General features: G+C 42.0%; 2 protein-coding genes across 2 annotated transcripts in view; one reads left to right on the top strand and one right to left on the bottom strand.

Moving 5' to 3' along the window:
* The window catches only part of LOC122788696 (collectin-46-like), a 952,730-nt gene that overhangs the window by 286,195 nt on the left and 645,053 nt on the right, over positions 1-21,482 (top strand). The window lies entirely within an intron of this gene.
* Positions 355-3,184, bottom strand: LOC122789088 (GTP-binding protein Rhes-like). The gene is made up of 2 exons (XM_044056289.1): positions 2,158-3,184; positions 355-1,771 (listed from the first exon to the last, which is right to left on the bottom strand). The coding sequence occupies exons 1-2, from the start codon at positions 2,858-2,860 to the stop codon at positions 1,266-1,268; spliced, it is 1,209 nt and encodes a 402-aa protein (XP_043912224.1). The 5' UTR covers positions 2,861-3,184; the 3' UTR covers positions 355-1,265.

The raw sequence follows: 21,482 nt of genomic DNA, 5'->3' as shown, positions 1-21,482 counted from the left end.
TTGCCCCTCATAATTTTAGGCTTTGTCCAGATTTTTTTTGCACTAAAAGGATGAGAGATATGCTAGATTGTGCGGTGTTTTGACTGTTAAAAATGATCAGATTAAGGACTATTCTCCTAAACAAGGTTCTAATACATTGTCGTTTGATTTAACTTCATTTTCTTTTGCTTGTTCCAGTGTCATATTCTGCCCATAGTACTCTCCCCTTCTCCGTTGTAAAGCACTTAGTAATATCGGGTGAACTCCCTTGCAGAATAACACACACAGACACGTTCTTTTTAATTAATATTATAATTATTATTAAATAATTTAGATTACAATTTTTTATAAAAAAATAAAATGTAATAGCTGCAATTAGTATGTTCAACGGCAACTGTTTGAAGTCTCAGTAGCCTGTACATTTTTCATAGGTTCAATTGTATTGGAGTCTACGGTAACCCCCACAAAACAAACATTGCATTAAAGTCCGTCAAACTGGAATCAGTTTACTAAAACAAATGTGTCCTCATTTTCAGAAGAATTTGTTCCCGCCAGGCAAAGGTGCAACAAAATAACAATTTTGATAGTGCATTAGACAATGTTATACGCTGTCAGTAGTTAATCATAGCTGTCATATTCTGCAGCATTTGCAGTTATGGAAAAAAGTGCAAAGTAAGCTGATTATCATTTTGTCCAGTCTATTGGAAGCTGCATCTCTGATCCCACCGCGGTATTTAATAAACTTTTTTCATCGAGTCTTTATTGAACCAAAACATAGGTTAACAAAACAGTCGAGATAGCCTTAACATTTTATTAAGGGTTAATAGTAGTATCCCATGACATAACTGAGTTAAAAATAATGAATTTTAGCTATAAATTATAATTGCATATAATTATCAATGCAAACAGTTATACAAAATAACATTTCGAAAGTAAATTGATACATATTGCCGTGGTTACAGTGAACTGCGTTTTCAGCAATTGTCCTGTATCATTGTGAATCGCCATGGCTGTCAAGGAAGCACCTTTTAATGACAACTTAAAGTGTAACCGCTGATGAGCCTTGTTAAGTCAAAGTGTGTCTCAGATATTGAATAATTGTGACAGTAACAAGGCTTCTTTGTAGACAGGGCGAAACAAATAAATTAATTGCAATGCATATTTCAGGCGACAAGCGCACACAACTTAAAAGCCTTCGTAGTTAGTTTCACCTCACACGTAGACATGTGGAAAAAAACAGAAGTTTGGTTTGCCTTGCAAAAATATTGCCTGTGATCGATATCTTTTTACTGTATATTACATTTCTCCAGTTTATTTTTCCTCCTGCCCACGTTGTGCTTCATGATTTGTTTCAGGTCGCTGTCAATGCTTGGTCTGACTGCACAGGGGAATACTGCTCCGCAGGCATCTATATATTTTTTGCCTTTGGCTTCTAACCTCGTTTGATGAAAATAATTAACAGAGATGTTTCTATGAAGGGCTGGACTAGTTTCCACAGGCAGTCCCGCTTTCCGAACCAAGGTATGGAACATCTCCTCTGTGCTCATTCCCTCTTTGGCAGAGACCTCAAAGAAATTGCTTCCATGCCCCAGAATCCTATTTACCTCTTCTTGGGACACAGCCCTGTTATAGCCCAAGTCCAGTTTATTGCCACAGATCACCATGGGGACAAGATTGCTTTCGTCTGCTTTCCCCAGTTTAGATTTCACTTCCAAGATTTGTTTTCGCAGAGAGCACACTTCCAGGAATGAAGAAACGCTATCCAGACTGAAAACTAAGAGAAATACGTCACCTGAAAGAGAATAAAACAAAAATGTAAGCATGATGACAATACATTTTTATGTACATCTTCAGGGAGATACAAAATAATGGTTACTTCGATCTGACCAAGCATCGACTTCCCTTAAGAGAAGTCGGTAATACGTCTGCCTTGTAATGGAGTTAAAGCTAAACTGGTAAGATGCACTATATACTGCCCTGCTGGGCTGCAGCACTGACATAGCCCTCAACTTCCATCTCCAAAATTTTAAACGTTGCCTTTCATGATGTGGAATAAATGGGCAAACTGTGAAACGCTGACTAACAGCCTCATCTAGGAAGCTCACAACGTTAATATCTGTTCTCGTTAAGGTTCTAATACAGGCACGGTGACCAACGAAGTAGTGAATTTTGCCTTACCTGTTAATATGGACAGCTGCCTCTTGGCTGGAAAGGTGTTGCTGCCAGACATGTCCAAAATGTCTAGCTGGTACAGGTTACCATTGATGAGGTAAACCTTACGGTGAAAGTCCTCGACAGTTGGCTGATATCCCTCTTCGTAATTACCTCTCAAGAGTCTTCTTACTAAAGAACTTTTTCCCACTCCGGAGGAGCCCAAAACAACCAAACGTATACATTTGCTAGTTTTCAACTTCTGTGTACAGCCGGGACAGGTCACTTCAGAATTTCCCTTTGAGGAATCTGAAAGGCAGGCGCTGTTTGCAGAACACGAAAAGCTAGATGGGAAGTTTGCTGATTCTTCTGGATGTTGATTTGGAGCTGCCGAGTTGGCACGTTGAGCACCAGTGCCCGTAGTGTCGCTCTCCAAGGTGCTGCACTTTCCCGGACTTGCAGTCAGATTACTAGTTTCACTGCTGGGGCATGAAACTAGTTTCACCTTGTGGTTGACCGCTTGGAAAAGAGCGCTACACGATCTTGCCTTCTTGATGGTTTTGATTACGCTGTTCTTATCCAGGGTCGGAAGGAGGTCGCTCAGTGACCTGAACCGTTGATCTACTCCACCATCTCCAGCCCTTAAGCCAGTGACTTCACTCAACTTTCTTTTGAGGATTTGCAGCTTAACAGCCTGTGCCATCAAACTTGTTTTGAGCTTTGGAGTCATGTTGACTTCAGTTTTCCGTGTTCCACCTTTTCAGTAAAACACTGAAACTGTGATGGTAATATCATCTACAAGCGGTCATTTATAGGCATCGATTTTTTTTTTCAGAACTGACTGCAAACGTCAGCGGGGTGGAGTGGGGGGTGGAGAAGAGAACAGAGAGATCTTGTCGTAGATCTCATGTTACTATTATTGACGGTACCAGAATGGCTAGTTCCCTGGAATTAAGAGACACGTCTCAGCCGTGCTGTATGTACTATGTATCACTGCTGAACTGTTTTGTATCTTCCAGTTAACCAGTTGTGGCGCAAAGATGATTATGGCTGAACAAATCCTCACGACAAATGTGTATTTTTCCATGACTTGGAACTGCTAAGAACGTCGAGCCCACGGTTTTCATGAGTAGCTTAGCGCATTTTCCCATTTCACGTACCTTCTCTTAGAAGCTTATACAAATCGAGCAGCAATTGCGGCGGTGGGACAGAAATTTTTGCTTTAAGCAAATCCACTGGAGTGTCTGAGTGCCTTGATGTGCTGTGTTTCAGAAATAATGGGGTAAAGGCCCAAACCAGGGAGAGAATTTAAGCAGTGCTCTTAAAAACTTTGAAAGTAGTTAGAATGTTAGATGTTGCACAGGGGAGTTCGCAGGATTTTTTGCAGGGGGGGGGGTGCAAACCCAGAGGCCCCCCACTCAGTCTCCCCTCCCCCTTGCAGCCATTCCGTGTCCCTTGGCTATTTCTCCCCCGTTGCCATAAACACTGTTCAAAACTCACGGTGTACATACTGTTTATGTTTTACTTCTACAATGATTACAGATATTTGGATTTCATTTACAACTTTTATTTAAAATTTTATAGCAAAAATACTGATCGACGTTTGCTAATCAAAGCAATAGTCTTAACGATGAAAAAGTTCTCTACCCTTGAAACTCACATTCACTGAAACAGCATTGAAACCCACATTCAAAAAAAATGCATCTAGCCAGTGGAGGATTAAGTTTACCTTTGGTCTGTTTCCAAATCATAGCCCCCTTGCACACATTTTAGGACCATACAAAAGTTCTTTGATTCACCTTCCTGATTGTATTAATTATAATATATATATATATATATATATATAATACTTGATTTCTATCCCTTGTATAATACAGCACCACTTGTTAGAGTGTGTTTTAAATTTATAGTTTTGAACATTTTTCTAGTAAGCAATGAAACAAAACATATGAACCAATAATGACAAACTGCCACTGCAGAACATTTCAACCATAAAAGGGCAATCAAACTTCTATCATTACAATCCACCAATATCAGTCAATATGCACAATCTCTGCAGAAGCAAAAGTCATCTAAATAATTCCAGATTAAAGATATCTGAAACCAATGAAGAAGTTGTTGCTGGAAAACAACTTTATATTTCAGTTTTTTTATCTACAAATTCAGTGCCTGCTGTCTTTGAAGAATAAATTGCCTATGTTACATTAAAAAATGATAAGCTGGTATATTGCAATAGGGAATGGGTTCATAGTTACTAGGCATCTCATACAAAGGAGGACATACTGAGGACTATAGCACCTCACCCCCTTAAATACAAGCAGGGAGTAGAACCTACAGCACTCTGCATCAAAATGCAAGTAACACTGCTTTAGAATTCTATACCACAATAGTGATAGTATTTGCTAAACAAAACAGTTGCACATTTTAAGCAGACAGCATGAGCAGCAGTAAACTTCTCTTCCCTTGAAGCTCACAATTCCTTGAAAATGAACTTGAAAATAAATTATACCTGCTAACTCTAACTAGGGCATTTCACTCTGTCTCTCTCAGACACACACACACACACACACACACACACACACACACACACCTCAACGTTTTAGTGCAAGAAATCTGGATAAAGCCTGAAATAAATAGGGACACATTATAAATATTGCTCTCACAAACTTAGAAAATTGTTAGAATAACAGGATTTGTGTTAGTATGCATTTTTCTAAAGGATATGACATCTAAAACTCAAATGTCTGTCATTATTTAGCAACTTCAGTTCTTTTTAGGAGGAATGTGGGGCATAAATCTGGACATTCTGCAAAAACCTGGACAACTGAGGGGTATGCTACCTCCCTCTTATACATACACACACACACACACACACACACACGCACGCGCGTCTCAATCTCTTATCACAAGAAATCTGGACAAAGACCCAATTCTTATTTGCTTTTAAACCATATCCTTTATGGTAAATTGAAGATTAATTATATAGTCCATTAAATATTAATGCATATTAAATATGCAGTTAGTGACCTTTTACCCTTAATTTATTTTTCCTGAGTCATAGATCACAAAATACTTTACATAATATCCTAAAAATGCCCTTGGAAATATGTCCATAGTCTTATTTAAGTAACACAGGAAAATAAAAAATAATTAAAATACTATTACTAATTTTGGGAAACACAGCTAACAATATAGGTTCATAGGTAGGTACTAGGCTATTGGCCCTAGGGCATAATTAAGCCTAGCCAAAATGTTTTGGCTTGTGCCTCCCACGTGATTTAGTCACCTCAACCTCTATCATGCAAGGCCACAGAAGTGGTGAATTTCCTGTTCCCCATCCACTCATCAAGATTCCTCTTGAAGACCGCTAATGAGGAGCTCTGCCTCACATATATAGGGACCTTATTCCAGAGCAAGGGGAGTCTCTGGGACACAAATCTGTCCCTCCAACAAGTCCTGTTTATTGTTGAGGTCAGGTTAAGATCCCTAGAGTGTGTAGCTCGGGTAGATTGGGTTTCCTTAGGTGGAGCATTTCCAGCAATTTGGAGTTTGACATAGCCTTGCATGTCAGGCAGAGATCACCTCTGAGTAGCCGGTATGCAACCGAGTACAGTTGAAGTTTTTTTAGCCTGGTGGCATAAGGCATCTGTTTTAGGCCTGTTATCCTCTTGGTGAGGTATTTTTGAGGCCTCTCCAGTTGTTGCCGGTGTTCTAGTAAGGTAGATCCCGAATGGGGCATTGTAGTCAATAATAGGTCTAATGAGTGATGAGTAGAGGGGGACAATAACTTCCTTTTTTCTAGCTACAAACCCCTTTGTGATAAGGTGGGCCATGTAGAAGGATTTTCTAACCACTTTAGCAATGTGATTATTGAAGGAGAGGTTATTATCCTCCTGGGTCCGTAGGTCTTTTATCACACTCTTTGTGTTAAGTGAGCTGACACCTATGTGGTACTTTGTAGGTACTTGGTTTTTCATGAAGGGGATGGCAATGCACTTTTTGTCATTTAGTTTGAGGCCATGATTTTGGCACCATGTATCTGTTTAAATGAGACTCTTTTGAAGGATATCTAGGCCAGTAAGAGTCTCAGTTATGGCACCCAGTTTGCAGTCATCTGCAGACTTTGTTAGCCACAGTCCCTCTGTGTTTGCTTGTACCTCGGAGAAGTAAATACCGAACAGGAGAAGTCCCAAGACTGAGCCCTGGGGTACTCCACTTGTCACAGGTTTGGAGTCGGACCTAGCGTTTCCTATTTTCACTGTATGGGTTATGTCTGTAAGCCAGTTAGTAACCCATCTTGTAATGTAGGGGTTTATATTTAGGTTAGTGAGTTTGTCTATAATTCTCGAGTGGGGAATGGTATCAAAGGCATTTGCAAGGTCAAGGTATGCCGTGTGGATGACCTTTCTCTCATCGATTGCTTTGGTGACCATCTCAAAAAAGTCAACCAGGTTTAGAAGACATGACCTGCCCTTTATAAAACTAAACTGGGTAGGGTCTAGAGTTTGTAACTTCCCAATGTTGTTGTTTATGAGTTCCATGATGATGTGCTCCATGGCCTTGCAGATGAGGGTCGTCAGGCTGATGGGGCGATAGTTCCCAGGGTTGGTGGTGGCTCCTCCCTTGTGAAATGGGACAACCGTTGCCTTGCGCCACTCAGTGGGCACATAGCCTGAGGTGAGGCTGTGGTTGAACATGATATTTAGGTGAGGGATTAGTTTGTTTTCGAGTTCATGTAACACGCAGCCTGGAATGCCGTCTGGTCCCATGGATGCTGTGTTTTTTTGCTTTAGAAAGTGTCGTTTTCACCTGGGTGTCTGTGATTATGGGGGCAGCGTAATCTTCTAGTATAGATATGGGCCCTTTAGGGGGTGAGGATGGGGTACAGTTTGCACTGAGCCTATCTGCCAGTATATTGGCGATATCAGTTGGTTCCATGAATTTTGAACCATTATGCTGTAGCTCAGAGCAGATCTGAGAGTTGCCATTTAGGTTCTTGACATAGCTAAAAAATGCTTTGTGGTTGTCTTTGGTGTCCGTTGCGATTTTTCTTTCAAAGCTCGCCTTTGAGGATTTTATAAGGAATCTTAGCTTTTTGCTAAGGTTGGTCAGGGAGCTCCTCCATTCCTGGGTTTTTACTCTTTTTTTGTAATAATTTCTTCCTGCTATTATAGAGCTTGTTTATGGCTGGGGTCCACCAGACTGGTTTCCTTTTCTTGGTGGAATGGGTCTTGGTTTTGTTTGGGATAGCATGGGCCATGCACTCATATAAGTGCTTGTAGAGTGCTTTTCTGTAGGCTACAGCAGATTCAACCAAATTGTTATTTCGCATGGAAGTAACGAAGTTTGCCACCTCCATCTTAAGTAGCATAAAGTTTGTTTTGGAGAAGTTTTTTACTGTGGTTTCCTTGGGGGGGTGGAATGTGGATATCGAGGGTGATGAGTTTATGGTCTGATCTAACTGATGAATTTATCTCGAGTATAGAGCACTTGTCCCCCATGTTGGTGTTGACCAGGTCCAGTGTATTGTTGCCCCTTGTGAGGGTGTTGATAAGCTGGTCCAGGGCATTTGAGTTAATATATTCCAGGAAGCACTGAGCAAAGGTATTAGTGCTTGAGTAGTTTTCCCAGGTGATGTTTGGGTAATTGAAATCCCCCAGTATTAGGGTGTTTGGTTGGACTCTCATGTTTTCCAGTACCTCAAAGAACTTGGATTGGGGGTCTTAGGGCAGGGATGGTGATCTGTAGCAAGCTACAACCTGGATTGCAGTTTTCCCCATTGTCAGTTGCACCTGGATGATCTCTGAGGCATCATACTTTGCAACTAGTCTGGAGGTGTGGTTATCCTTGATGAATATGGATACACCTCCTCCCTTGGTGTTTCGGTCCAGGTTTTGTGGCCAAAATGTGTGGCACGAGTTGTAGCCTGGAATCGCTGCGGTGCTCTTTTGAGCCTTGAACCAGGTCTCAGTTACTGCACAAATATCGATGTTCTCCATTTTGCAAAGAGCCTCGAGTGAGTGCATTTTGAGGTTTAAACTCCTGGTGTTGAACAGCATTACCTTCAGTTTTTTGTCACTGGTACGTATTACGGTGGCAGGTTTGTCTTTTGAGCCTTGCCTAAAAAAGGCACTATGGGGGTAGCAAGAGCCTCGAGTGAGTGCATTTTGAGGTTTAAACTCCTGGTGTTGAACAGCATTACCTTCAGTTTTTTGTCACTGGTACATATTACGGTGGTAGGTTTGTCTTTTGAGCCTTGCCTAAAAAAGGCACTATGGGAGTAGCAAGAGCCTTGGCCAGTATCCTGAATCCCAGGGGTGACAGGTGCAAGCCATCTCTAGTGAAGCATCGCAGCTTGTCGAGCATGTCATCCCAGCAGACAGATACTGGATCCCCTTTGAATGACACCAGAAGCTTAGCCAGTTGTTGAAATGTATCATTTTTTCCTCGTACTGGGGTATCATTCTAGGTGAAGGTAAGATGCTACTCAGGGCTAGGGTCATACTCGCCTTGGTTACATGATCAGAGAGCTCTTCTATGTCTCTTTTCATGTAGTCCAGGGAGGTACATCTCAGGTCATTCACACCAACATGGACAATGACAGAGTCATATTTGTACTTATTATGAAGTGACCCGAGTCCCTCCATAATGTGGTGGATTCTGGCGCCTGACAAGCAGCTGACAGTAACCTTCTCTTTGTCCAGTCTGGTGAGTGGGACATCAGTGTGCCTGACTATGGAGTCCCCTATTACAAGTGTGTTAGGTATGATGTTATGCCTTATGGGCTGTAGTTGTGTGGCACACTGGTTTTGGAGGTTATGTGTTGGTTGCGGTATGTTTGTGGGTGGAGGTTGCTTGCGTGTCTGCTTTGTAGGTCTCTATTGTTTCCACAGATTTTTATTTAGAGCCTCCAAGTATGTCTTTGTGTATCTATGTGTGGGATTTGCAGTTTCAGGTGTGGTGGGTCTATGTGTAGTAAGTGGGGTGTTGCAGGTTGTTACCTTCTCCTCTTGACTGTCTATTCTAGTCGTGGCTGGAGAGAGCTTTGCCTCAAGTTTGGCTGTGTAAGTGCATCTCTCGCAAATTTTGGTGTCATGTGGTAGGAGGAGAGGGTTGTCTGTGTACATGAGGCAGTTGTGACATTGCCTCAGTATGCCCAGATTCATCAGGTGAACAGGAGAAAACAATGGAACTGGCCTTTGGACATGCCTGAATGGGTTGAGGAACTTTTTCTTGCTGAGCTGGTGGGGGAGAGTAATTTGACTGTTCCCTACAAACAAATGTTGGGGATTGAGTACTATAGTTTATTTGTGCTTCTGTCACTTTTTTGAGCAAGTGCTAGTCGGAATGCACTGATTTTGTGTGCTAAAATTGGAAGAACTGGCTAGTACTAAGGGAAAAACTGAAGAGCAGATTCGGTGGAGCCGGGAATAGCTTAACCCTAGCTAACTGCTGCTGCACTATGCCAAAACCGTGCAAATGCAGTTTTTATATCAGAAAGATGAAAGATATAGAAATTAACCCAAAATGGCCAATAAAACTACAATTTCTGGGCTCAAACCACTCCTCCAAGGACAGGTAGGCTGTTCAAAGCTCCCCACTTTCACTGGTGAACAGAGTAACTTCCTTCTATTTAAGTAAGGTATGGGCAACACAGAAGTTTAAACACAGTCCAGGTATCAGCAAATATCTGAAAAGTGGACTTTTTCGAGCTTTGAAAGGCAGGAAATAGGAAGTTTTTTTGTTTTTTGATTTTTTTTTCAAAAATAAGACAGATACAGCAGAAAAAACACTTTTACAGTACAGAAACGGCTATTGCACTTGCGTGTGAAGCCAGTAATTCCACCCAACTCTCTCCATTTCACTTCCAAACAGTCCCAACAACATATATTCTCACCCTTATCCAAAAACTGAAACCATCCTCTCCTTCAGCAGACCAGCTACCTGCTGAGTATCTACAAAAAGCAGCTAAATCCATTGCCTATCCCATTTCCATCCTGATTAACAGAACCATCACCAAAGGACACATCCCAAGTATCTGGAAAGTCTTCCATATTATCCCCCTACATAAAGGCGGAAGCTCTACTGACTTCTCCAACTACCGTCCCATAGCCCTACTTTCTCCTTTGGCAAAGATCATGTAGAAATGTATCCACAAGCAAATGCTAGACCACCTTATCCATAATAAGTTGCTATCCAGCTGTCAACATGGTTTCATACCTTCACACAGCACTACTACTGCCCTCCTCTCCTTTACAGACCATATCAATAAAAAAACAAAACAAAATATTCTGTCCTCTGCTTTGTTCATCGATCTGTCAAAAGCTTTCGATATGGTAAATCACCAGATACTTTTACACATCCTTACATCCCTATCACTGGATAAACCTGCTATAAAATGGTTCAAATCCTACTTAGAAAACAGACAACAGGCATCATTCTCTATCTACCCACCTGCCAGTTAACCTTGGTGTCCCTCAATAATACTCTAAAAACTGTTAACAAAAACTTGTCTCTCTCTCTGTAGGGTCAAACCCTTCCATTCTCCTTCAACTAGAATAACTATTGCTCACACTCATCTAATCTCTCCTCTCCTCTATATCTCACCCATATATACAGATCTATCTAATCTCAATAAAATGGAACATTCCTGCAATAACATAGCCATATTTGCAACAGGAAACCCTTTCAGAATGCACCACTGTTATAATCTAAAGCAGTTTGGATGGCTTGAACTGCAAAATCAGCTCAATTTCCATCAACTGACCATTGCCCATAAGGCCCTTTACCAGCCAACAAATACTCCCATACTTTCGACCCTCATCACCCGCTAAACCAATCTAAAGACCCTACGATCATCACACAAACTGCTTGTAGATATTACAAAATCCAACAACAGAGATGGAGCCTCTCTCTTCTCTACTACTGTGGGAACGTCCTGGAACCTACTTCCCAGTGAACTCTCCTCACTGCCTTCTGTATCACCTTTCAAAGGTAAACAAACTCTTCCTCAGATCACACTGGTTGTGTCCCTGTACAAAGCCCGACTAAGCAGCTAGCTCTTCTATCTTGCCTCTGCCTACCCTCTTCCTCTTTAATCAAGTCCTACTCTCCTTGAATGCAACATTCCCTAGTCCTACTATACACCCTTATTTGCATCTTCTTGAAGCTTATGATCATTGAGACTACCTTTTACTATAGTAACTATTGTTTAACATGCCTTCTTTTTCTTTTATTATGTAACAACCTGTTGTCTGTGTTTTTAACTGCATTACACTGAATGGATTGCATAAATGGATTGTCTAGCTTATATGATAGTCATAGGTTCATAGGTTGATACTAGGCTATCTGTCCTAGGGCATTTATAAGCCTAGCCAGAGTGTGTTTGGCTTTCGCCACCCTTTTAGATTAGTTGACTGTGCCTCTGCATAGTAGGTCACAGAAGATAGCCCTTTTAAGGTTAGTTTACTATGCCTCTGTCTAGTAGGGACACAGAAGAGATCCCAGGGGTAAACCTATGATCTCCCATCCACTCGTCAAGATTTCTCTTGAAGAGGGTCATTGAGGGGCTATGCCTAACATGGATTGGGATTTTGTTCCAGAGTTAGGGGAGCCTCTGGGATATGAATCTGTCCCTCCAGCATGCCCTATATATTTCTGTGCTGAGGTTTAAGTCCCTGGAGCATGTAGCTCTAAGGGATTTGGATTTCCTGTGGTGGAGCATGTCCATTAATTCTGGGATGGACATGGCTTTATATGTCAGGCACAGATCGCCTCTGAGTAGGTGGTAAGCAACTGAGTAGAGCTGGAGTTTCTTTAGCCTAACTGCGTAGGGCATCTGTTTGAGTCCCTTGATCCTCTTGGTGAGGTACTTTTGGGGTCTTTCCAGTTGCTGCAGGTGTCGGGTAAGGTACATCCCAAATGGGGCATTGTATTCAATTATGGGCCTGATGAGTGATGAGTAGAGGGCCACAATGACCTCTCTTGATCTAGATGTGAACCCTTTCATGATAAGGTGGGCTATATAGAAGGTCTTTCTAACCACTTTGGCAATGTGATTGTCAAAGGAGAGATTGCTATCTACTTGGGTCCCCAAATCCCTAATTACTTCTTCTGTACTTAATGGATTACCACCTATGTGGCAATTTGTGGGCACTTTGTTTTTCCCAAAGGGGATGACTATGCACTTTTTGGCATTTAGCTTTAGGCCATGGCTCTGGCACCAGTTATCCGTCTCTGTGAGACCCTTTTGGAGGATGCTTGTGTCAGTCGGTGAGTCGATTATGGGACCCAGTTTGCAGTCATCTGTGAACTTGGTCAGCCATAGTCCTCCCATGTTAGCCTGTACCTCAGAGAAATATATACCGAACAAGAGAGGTCCCAGGACTGAGCCTTGTGGGACGCCACTTGTAACTGGTTTAGAGTCTGACATGGCACCTGCAATTCTGACCATGTGGGTTCTATCCCTGAGCCAGTTTGCAACCCATCTTGTGACATAGGGGTTGATATTTAAGCTGGTGAGCTTATTTATGATGCCCGAGTGGGGTATTGTGTCGTAGGCTTTTGCGAGGTCCAGGTAGGCTGTGTGGACTACCTTCCCTTCATCTATGGCCTTGGTGACTGTTTCAAAAAAGTCGACCAGGTTCAAGAGGCAAGATCTGCCCTTAACAAAGCCAAATTGGGTAGGATCCAGTGTTTGGAGGTTCCCAATGTCTTTGTTTATGAGTTCCATGATGATACGCTCCATGGCTTTGCAGACCAGGCTAGTCAGGCTTATAGGGCAATAGTTTCCGGGGTCCGTTGTGGCACCACCTTTGTGGAGTGGGACCACTGTTGCTGTACGCCATTCCTTGGGTACATATCCTGTAGTAAGGCTGAGATTGAACAGTGACTTTATGTGAGGGTTCAGTTCTTCTTGGAGCTCTTATAAGACGCAGCCCGGGACACCGTCCGGTCCCATTGATGCTGTGTTTTTTGCTTTGGAGAGGGCAGCTCTCACCTGTGCATCTGTGATGTCAGGGAGGCTACACTCTGTTGGGATTTGCTCTTTTGGGGGGGAAGTGGGGGAGAAGTTTGCACTGAACCTGTCTGCCAGGATGTTGGCAATGTCTGTGTGTTCAGTGTATTTTTTGTCATTTTGCACTAACTCAGAGCATATCTGGGAGTTGCCACCCAGGTTCCTGACATAACTAAAGAAGGCCTTGTGATTATCTTTAGCGTCTTGTGCAATTTTTCTTTCAAAGCTGGCCTTAGATGATTTTATGAGGGATCGTAGTTTCTTGCTAGTACTGATCAGAGATGCCTTCCTTTTTTTGGGATTTTGCTCTATCATGTAGTAGCTTCCTCCTTCTGTTGTATAGCTTATTTATGGCTGGGGTCCACCAGACAGGTCTCCTGCCTTTGGAGGAGTGAGTCTTGGTTTTATTTGGGATAGCACTATCCATGCATTCTTGTAGGTGTCCATAGAATGCGATTGTAAAGGATTCTCTTGTTTTTGGGCCTATTTTCCACTGATTCCACCTCAGTTTTGAGAAGTGTGAAGTTTGCTTTTGAGAAGTTCTTCACCGTGGTTTCCTTGGCTGGGGGTGGGGACGGGATATGGATGTCCAGTGAGATTAATTTATGGTCAGATCTTACCAATGAGGGGTATACCTCTGGTATGGAACATATAGTCCCCATATTGGTGATGATCAGGTCCAATATGTTTTCCCCTCTTGTGGGAGTGGTGACCAGTTGTTCCCTAGCATTTGAGTTTATAAATTCTAGGAAACGTTGGGCGAGAGTGTTGGGGCTTGAGTAGTGCTCCCAGTCTATGTTTGGGTAGTTGAAGTCACCCAATATAATGGTGTTTGGAGAGAACTTCATATTCTCCAGTGTTCTCAGGAAAGCCGAGTGGGGTTCTTGAGTTTGGGAGGGTGGTCTGTAGCAGGCTACAAACTAAAAGGCAGTTTTTCCCACTGTTAGTTGCACATGGATGGTCTCCGATGCTTCGTGCAGTGCCACTAACCTGGAGGTGTGGGTATCTTTGATGAATATGGATACTCCCCCTCCTTTTTTGGTTCGGTCCGAGTTTTGGGGCCGAAAAGCATGGTATGAGGTATAACCTGGTAGTGCTGGGGTGCTCTCGGGAGCCTTGAACCAGGTTTCTGTTACTGCACAGATATCAATATTCTCCATACTGAGGAGAGCCTCGAGCGCGTGCATCTTGAGGTTTAGACTTCTGGCAGCAGCATTACCCTTAGTTTCTTTTTCCTTGTGTTGTCTGTGGAGGTGGGTTTGTCTTTTGAGCCTTGCCTAAAAAAGGTACTATGGGGGTGCAAGAACCTTAGCCAGTATTTGAAAGCCCAGAGGTGACAGGTGCAAGCTGTCCCTAGCGAAGCAATGTGGCTTGTCGAGCATGTCATCCCAGCCTGACAGACACTGGATCCCCTTTGAATGACATGAATACTTTAGCCAATTGTTAAAATTGATCATTTTGTCTTTATACTGTGGCATCATTCTTGGTGAGGGTAAGATGCTACTTAAGGTCAGGGTCATACCGGCCTGGGCTACATGATCAGAGAGCTCCTCTGTGTCTCTGAACTATTCCTTTAAAGTTCATTTTACCTGTTAATAGTGTTATGAATTTTGTGTGTATATGAGTTGTTTGTTTTTGATATTTGTTCTCTTGGAGCTTATCTCCCCGGGCCTCTACTGAAAATGGACATATATCCAGTTAGACTAGCCCGGTCAACAAATGTAAAATAAAATAAAATAAACAGTTAAATAATGCAATTTAAGACAAAAATGACTTTTTTTAAGTGCAGGCAGTAAATAAGTACAAATGCATTTCAAATGAGCTTTTTGAGTATCAGTAAATGCCAGAAACTGAGCATTTAGGTGGAATTAACAATAAACATCAGGAAAAAGCAAAAAAAAAAAAAAATGGTACTTAAACACTCCAAAGTCTCTCTAGTCTCTCTTTGGTGCTGTAGGACTCTGCAGGACACCTGTGCAGGATCTTGCTGAGCTGATACAAGTGCAAAAAACCACGCAAATGTGGTTTTTATATCAGAAACATGAAAGAGATAGAAATTAGCCCAAAATGGTCAATAAAACTACAATTTCTGGGCTGAAAACACTCCTCCAAGGACAGATAGGCTGTTGAAAGCAACCCACTCTCACTGGTGAGCAGAGTAACTTCATTCTGTCCAAGTAAGTTATGGGCAACACAGAAGTTTAAACACAGTCCAGGTATCAGCAAATATCTGAAAACCAGACTTGATATTATAGTAGTGTAAGCATACCACCAAAATGATTTTAACAAAGGTGTTACGACAAAAATCAACATAAAATAAAATGATTTAGCAATTTCAGCCTGGGATCCACAAACACTGTTGGCAATTGGCTAGATTTGTTACTTTGTCTAACCCATATACTAGAGTCCTACACAATGCATAAATGGACCTAAATGAAGTGGAACAGTAATACACACTTCTGCATACCGAAAGGAGTCCAAGTACGCAGAACTCTAGCTAGGTTATCTTGCACCCTATGCAACTCCACAGTCTGGCACCCCCCCCCCCAACTTGAAGGAAAAAAAGTCTCTTATAGGTTAAAATACCACACATACTTTAGCTGTGACACTGTGACTACAAATACAGTATTGGCAATCATTTTCAAAAGCCAGTGTCAGTGTTGCATGTCTGCATTATCAACAGCAACTGCCACTTGCACCTCTTAAGTCCTTGCAGCAGTGGCACCTACCCCCTTTACTCTGCTATAGCTACACATCTGCAGATTTACAGAAGGTATGCATATTATAGGCCATAAAATCATCTTCATTTCAGAAAGATTAGAATTCTGGGATAGACTAAGTAATGAAGCAGAAACTTTACGGCATTCTGTAGATAACCTGATTCCTCCAACTGTGGATGCAAATGGCATTCTTAAAGAAGAATGCCCTTAAAAACTATATATATATATATATATATATATATATATATATATATATATATTTTTTTTTAAATTAAAATAAAATTAATCTCCCGGCCAGCCATGTCCAGGGGGGTGCAAGTGCATCCCCTTGCACCTGCCTGCAGACGCCCTTGGTGTTGCATTAGCATGCATTTTCTGTAAGATATGAAGTCTGAAACCCAAATGTTTGCCGTTATTTAGTGATTTAAAATTCTCAATGAGTTACCAGAAATTTACGCAGTTTATAGGTAACAGTATGAGGCAAAAATGTGGACATTCTGGAAAATTCTAGACAGCTAAGATGTATGCCTTTGAGTAACAAATCAGAACCAATAACAAACCTGATACAGCTCACTTACAATGAATTGCTCTAGCCATAGCAAGCTTTAGGCACCAGTGAACCCTGCAGTCGGTGGGGCCCCCTGTCCAGGGGGCATCCAACCACAGCAAGTTATCTTATCTTGATCATTTATAACATGTGTGTCGAACCAACAAAAACTAGTACAGCAACCCTGTATTTATACTAAATCAAGGGGTAGTAATAACTCTTATTTAATTCTCCTTTAAAATTTAAAGATATCTCTGATAATAGTAAAAGTGGTCTATCAAGTAACAGGTTTTGCAATTCCATTAGATATTTTACCATTAGTGTAGTTCTCCTGGCTAAGTTAAACCTTGCTGGTGGACATTCCCCACTAAAACTAACACAAATAGACAGCTTTGGGCACCTGCAATACCTGTGACTGCAGGGGGCCCCCTTAATCATTATTGACTATGTAGGAGCCCCACAAAAGCTGCTGTTGGTTGTGGAAAAATGAGGGGAAGAATATACTAATTTCCTGATTATGCTCTTTAACCTGAACAGGGCTGTGATATGACCCTGTTAGATTAAACCCGATAATGAACATGAGCAGGGTAAGCACTAGAGAGATCAGCAGCTCAGAGTTACTGATCTCAGTGCAGATTGGTTTTCTTTTTCAGGGAGTTTTATAAATACTAGCAGAACACCAGATTTTACAGCTCTCAACTTCTCTGCTGAAGAATTTTGTACAATGCCAAAAATAATAGCAGAATAAAGGCTCAAAATCAGAAACATGTTTTAAATAGTATACTAATTCAGTTAAAAGTAGGCTGCGGTGGTGCAGCGGTTAGCATTGTCACCTCACAGCAAGAGGTTCTCTGGTTTGATCCTTGGCTGGAGTGCCTTCTGTATGGAGTCTGCATGTCCTCCCCACAGTTGAGTGAATGTTAAAGACATGCAGGTAGGTGCATGCATGTGTGGGTGTTCCTTCTTTGAAGGTTGGGTGCCAGGCTGGCAACTCATTACCATAAAAATCCACTGCCAATCATTAGCGGACCGGTGATCCACTGTGGCGATCCCTAACTGGGAAAAGCCAAAAGACTTTTTACTAATTCAGTTAAAAAATGAATAGAATAACACCTTTTGCATCAACATGCATTTTTGAATAAAAAGAAGTATATCTTTATTTATTGACTGTCTATAATCCTGAATGATTTACCAGCAAATAAAACTTTGACAGGAATGCATTACTCCGCAATGAGGTAAATAAAAATTACTTAACCCTGCTGCTGTTTGGTAATGCTAAACAGCAGTCAGTGATCTGGTGTAGCAGTGCCAGTGTTGCACAATATATATTGCTATTTGCTGAAATAAGTACAAAACTAGTATTGCTATGGCTCATGTGTGTGTATATCTATATGTCTGTCTATCTATCTATATATCTATCTATCTATCTATCTATCTATCTAGAGAGCATATATTTTTATCTGTGCACACAACCAGTAGTGCCAGGACATATTCTTGTGGGTATCAATAAAAAATTCAGCTAACAAGTAATTACATTTCAAAAGTAAGGCATAAAATATATCATACAACATTCAGTCACTTAGATCTTCTAGGGGTCTAGTGGCCTCCACTCCCCAGACTACACAAATGGATACAGCGAGACTCCCTTAATCATCCTTGATTGTGTCGAGACTCCCTTAATCAACCTTGGGGCCCCACCAAAGCTGTTACTGGTTGGGGATGAATGAGTAGAAAAAATGTATTAATTTTCTGATTACACTCTTTAACCCGAACAGGGCTATGATATGACCCTGTTAGGATAAAACTGATAATGGCCTGTGCTCTCAACTGCATCCATTCTAAAACCAGCCCTACTAAGGTGTGTGTGGGTGTGTGTGTGTGTGTGTGTGTGTGTGTGTGTGTGTGTGTGTGTGTGTGTGTTTGTACAGAACGTTGCTGTAGGTTACGTGTGTGTGTGGGGGGGGGACTGAGGCCTGTGTGGTTACCTCTTTAATTTTCATCACAGTCAAGCCTTAGATGTGTACACAGAATGTTGTTATAGCTTGTGTTTGGGCTGGGGTCAGTGTGGTCATTGTTTATTTTTCTTTTCCCAAAGCACTCAGAGGTGTACAACAAAGGTTACTATAGCTTGTGTAGGGACAATGTGCTGTCTAGCAACAACAAAGTAGAATGCATTATTGTAATCATTTTTTCTCATTTTCTCACAATCACACATCAGGCACTTATACAAGTGGTGCCTTTGGGGGTTATGGGTGAGGAGTAAGAAAACATGCTATGTATATGTATGTCAGCAGTTACATGAAATACATGACTGTGTCACAGTTTGAGCTGTTGATTTCATCTCAGTCTAACACCAGAGGGATGCATGGCAGTGACTGACTTTTCTGGGGTGTCAGGGAGGCAGGCAGTATTCCCAGAAAGGACCTGAGATTGTGTATCCTCACAACAATTGTCTTGTTAATTTAATGTGAGCTACTACTTTGTCAACTTTGAACATTAAGCCTTGAGCACAACTTATGTCTTCCTTGAAAGAAAAAAAAAATAAAACAAATTATTTTCTTACTCATGATTTTTGTTTATGCCATCATTGGATTAAAAGGTTGGGAAACTGCTCTAAAATGCATCACATAGCATTTATAACCCCTATGGCTTCTGGGGCACCAGCTTAATTGAGCTCTTTCCTAAATGGTTATTACTGTGCTGTCATGGTTAGGAAAGATGTGTTGAAAGGATGCAAGGAAAACTAAAGCACTGAATTTCTTTCCTTAAACATAATTTTTGTTCTAGCCATCAACAAACATTAAAATGCATATCAGAGCATGCAGAAAGTTTTTGCTTCTTGAAAAAGCTGAAGAATATTTTCTTAGAACTGCTCTATCTCTCAATTTAAACACCATATTCTCATTCTAAGGCCCTTCACTGGTCCAATTAAGTAATCCTACAAGTTAGCACTATTAAACCATAAGCACTACTTACTCTTATACTCTCTACGATTACCCTGTCCTCTATTGGTCTGTCTTAAATTCAGTTTCCCTATTACTCTAGCATGTCCAAAGGTCAGTCAATGGTTTCCTCTCCAGTCCAGCTGATGAATCTGGGAATTTTGAGGCAATGTTACAACTGTCTCATGTACACGGACAACCCTCTCCTCCTCCAAACAGGTCCAAATATATGTGAGAGATGCATGGCCGGCCTTAGGCATAGGCCAACTAGGCGGCCGCCTAGGGTGCCGCTGTAGCAGGGACACTTTTCCAGTATTTATTTGGTGTAGGTAGACCAGGTTGGGGGCACCTGGGTGGTGTGTGTGGGGGGGGGGCACTGTGGAGCCCTTTTGCCTAGGGCATCAGCTGACCTAAGGCCGCTGCTGGAGAGATGCAACTATTTAGCCAAACTGGAGGCTGAGCTCTCTCATCTCAAAACTGGTGTAACCAGTCAGGAGGAGAAGGTAACCTCACACAACACAATTCCAGTATCACATAGTCCCACCACATCAGCGAACCAAACACATAAATACACAAAAACATACTCAGAGGCTCTAAATAAAAATCTACCTAAGCAACAGAGACCTCCAAAGCAGACATCCAAGCAAACGCTACCTCAAAACAAAACACACACAACACATAACCCACAAAGTCAGTGTGCCAAGCAGCCACAGCCCTTAAGGCTGAATAACACACCTGATACTCTTGTTATAGGTGACTCTATTGTCAGACACACTGACACCCCACTCACCAGGCTGAATAAAGAGAAGGTCACAGTGAGCTGCCTGTCGGGTGCTAGGATCCGACACATAACGCAAGCACTCAGGTCACTCCAAAGCAAATACAAATATGACTCAGTCATTGTACATGCTGGTGTGAATGACCTGAGATGTACCTCCCTGGACTACATGAAAAGAGACATAGAGGAGCTCTCTGATCATGTAGCCCAGGCTGGTATGACCCTGACCTTGAGCAGCATCTTACCCTCACCTAGAATGATGCCACAGTACAAAGACAAAATGATCGATTTTAACAATTGGCTAAAATGTTGGTGTCATTCAAAGGGGATCCAGTGTCTGTCAGCCTGGGATGACATGCTCGACAAGCCACGTTGCTTCGCTAGGGACGGCTTGCACCTGTCACCACTGGGTTTTCGGATATTGGCAAAGGCTCTTGCCACCCCCATAGTGCCTTTTTTAGGCAAGGCTCAAAAGTCAAACCCACCCCCATAGACAGCACAAGGAACAAGAAACTAAGGGTAATGCTGCTAAACGCCAGACGTCTTAACCTCAAGATGCACGCACTCGAAGCTCTCCTCATACTGGAGAACATCGATATCTGTGCAGTGACAGAAACCTGGATCAAGGCTCCAGAGAGCACCCCAGCACTACCTCATATCATGCTTTTCAGCCCCAAAACCAGGACTGAACCACAAAAGGAGGGGGAGTTTCCATATTTATCAAGGATATCCACACCTCCAGGTTAGTGGCATTTCACAAAGTATCGGAGACCATCCATGTGCAACTAACAGTAGGCAAGACTGCTTTTCAGTTTATAGCATCCTACAGACCACCCTCTCAAAGTCAGGAATCCCATTCGGCTTTCCTGAAAACATTGGAGAACATGAAGATCTCTCCGAACACCATTATATTGGGTGACTTGAACTACCCAAACATTGACTGGAAGCACTACTCAAGCCCCAGCACCTTAGCCCAAAGATTCCTGGAAATTATAAATTCAAATGCTATGGAACAACTAGTCACCACTCCCACAAGAGGGGACAATATACTAGACCTGATCATTACCAACATGGGGACTCTATGCTCCACACCAGAAGTATATCCCTCATTGGTAAGATCAGACCATAAATTAATTTCACGGGATGTCCACATCCCGACCCCACCCCCAGCCCAGAAAACCACAGCGAAAAACTTCTCAAAAGCGAACTTCTCACTTCTCAAAACCGAAGTGGAATCCTTCAAGGCCCCAGGGCCAGTGGAAACTACAGCCCAAACTGCGGAATCCTATATAAATGCATTCTACGGACATCTCCAGGAATGCATGGATCATGCTATCCCAAACAAAAC

The sequence above is a fragment of the Protopterus annectens genome, chromosome 14.part0, assembly GCF_019279795.1.
Source record: "Protopterus annectens isolate FY-2018-M chromosome 14.part0, PAN1.0, whole genome shotgun sequence".
NCBI lineage: Eukaryota > Metazoa > Chordata > Ceratodontiformes > Protopteridae > Protopterus > Protopterus annectens.
This window is presented reverse-complemented; position numbering and strand designations above follow the sequence as displayed.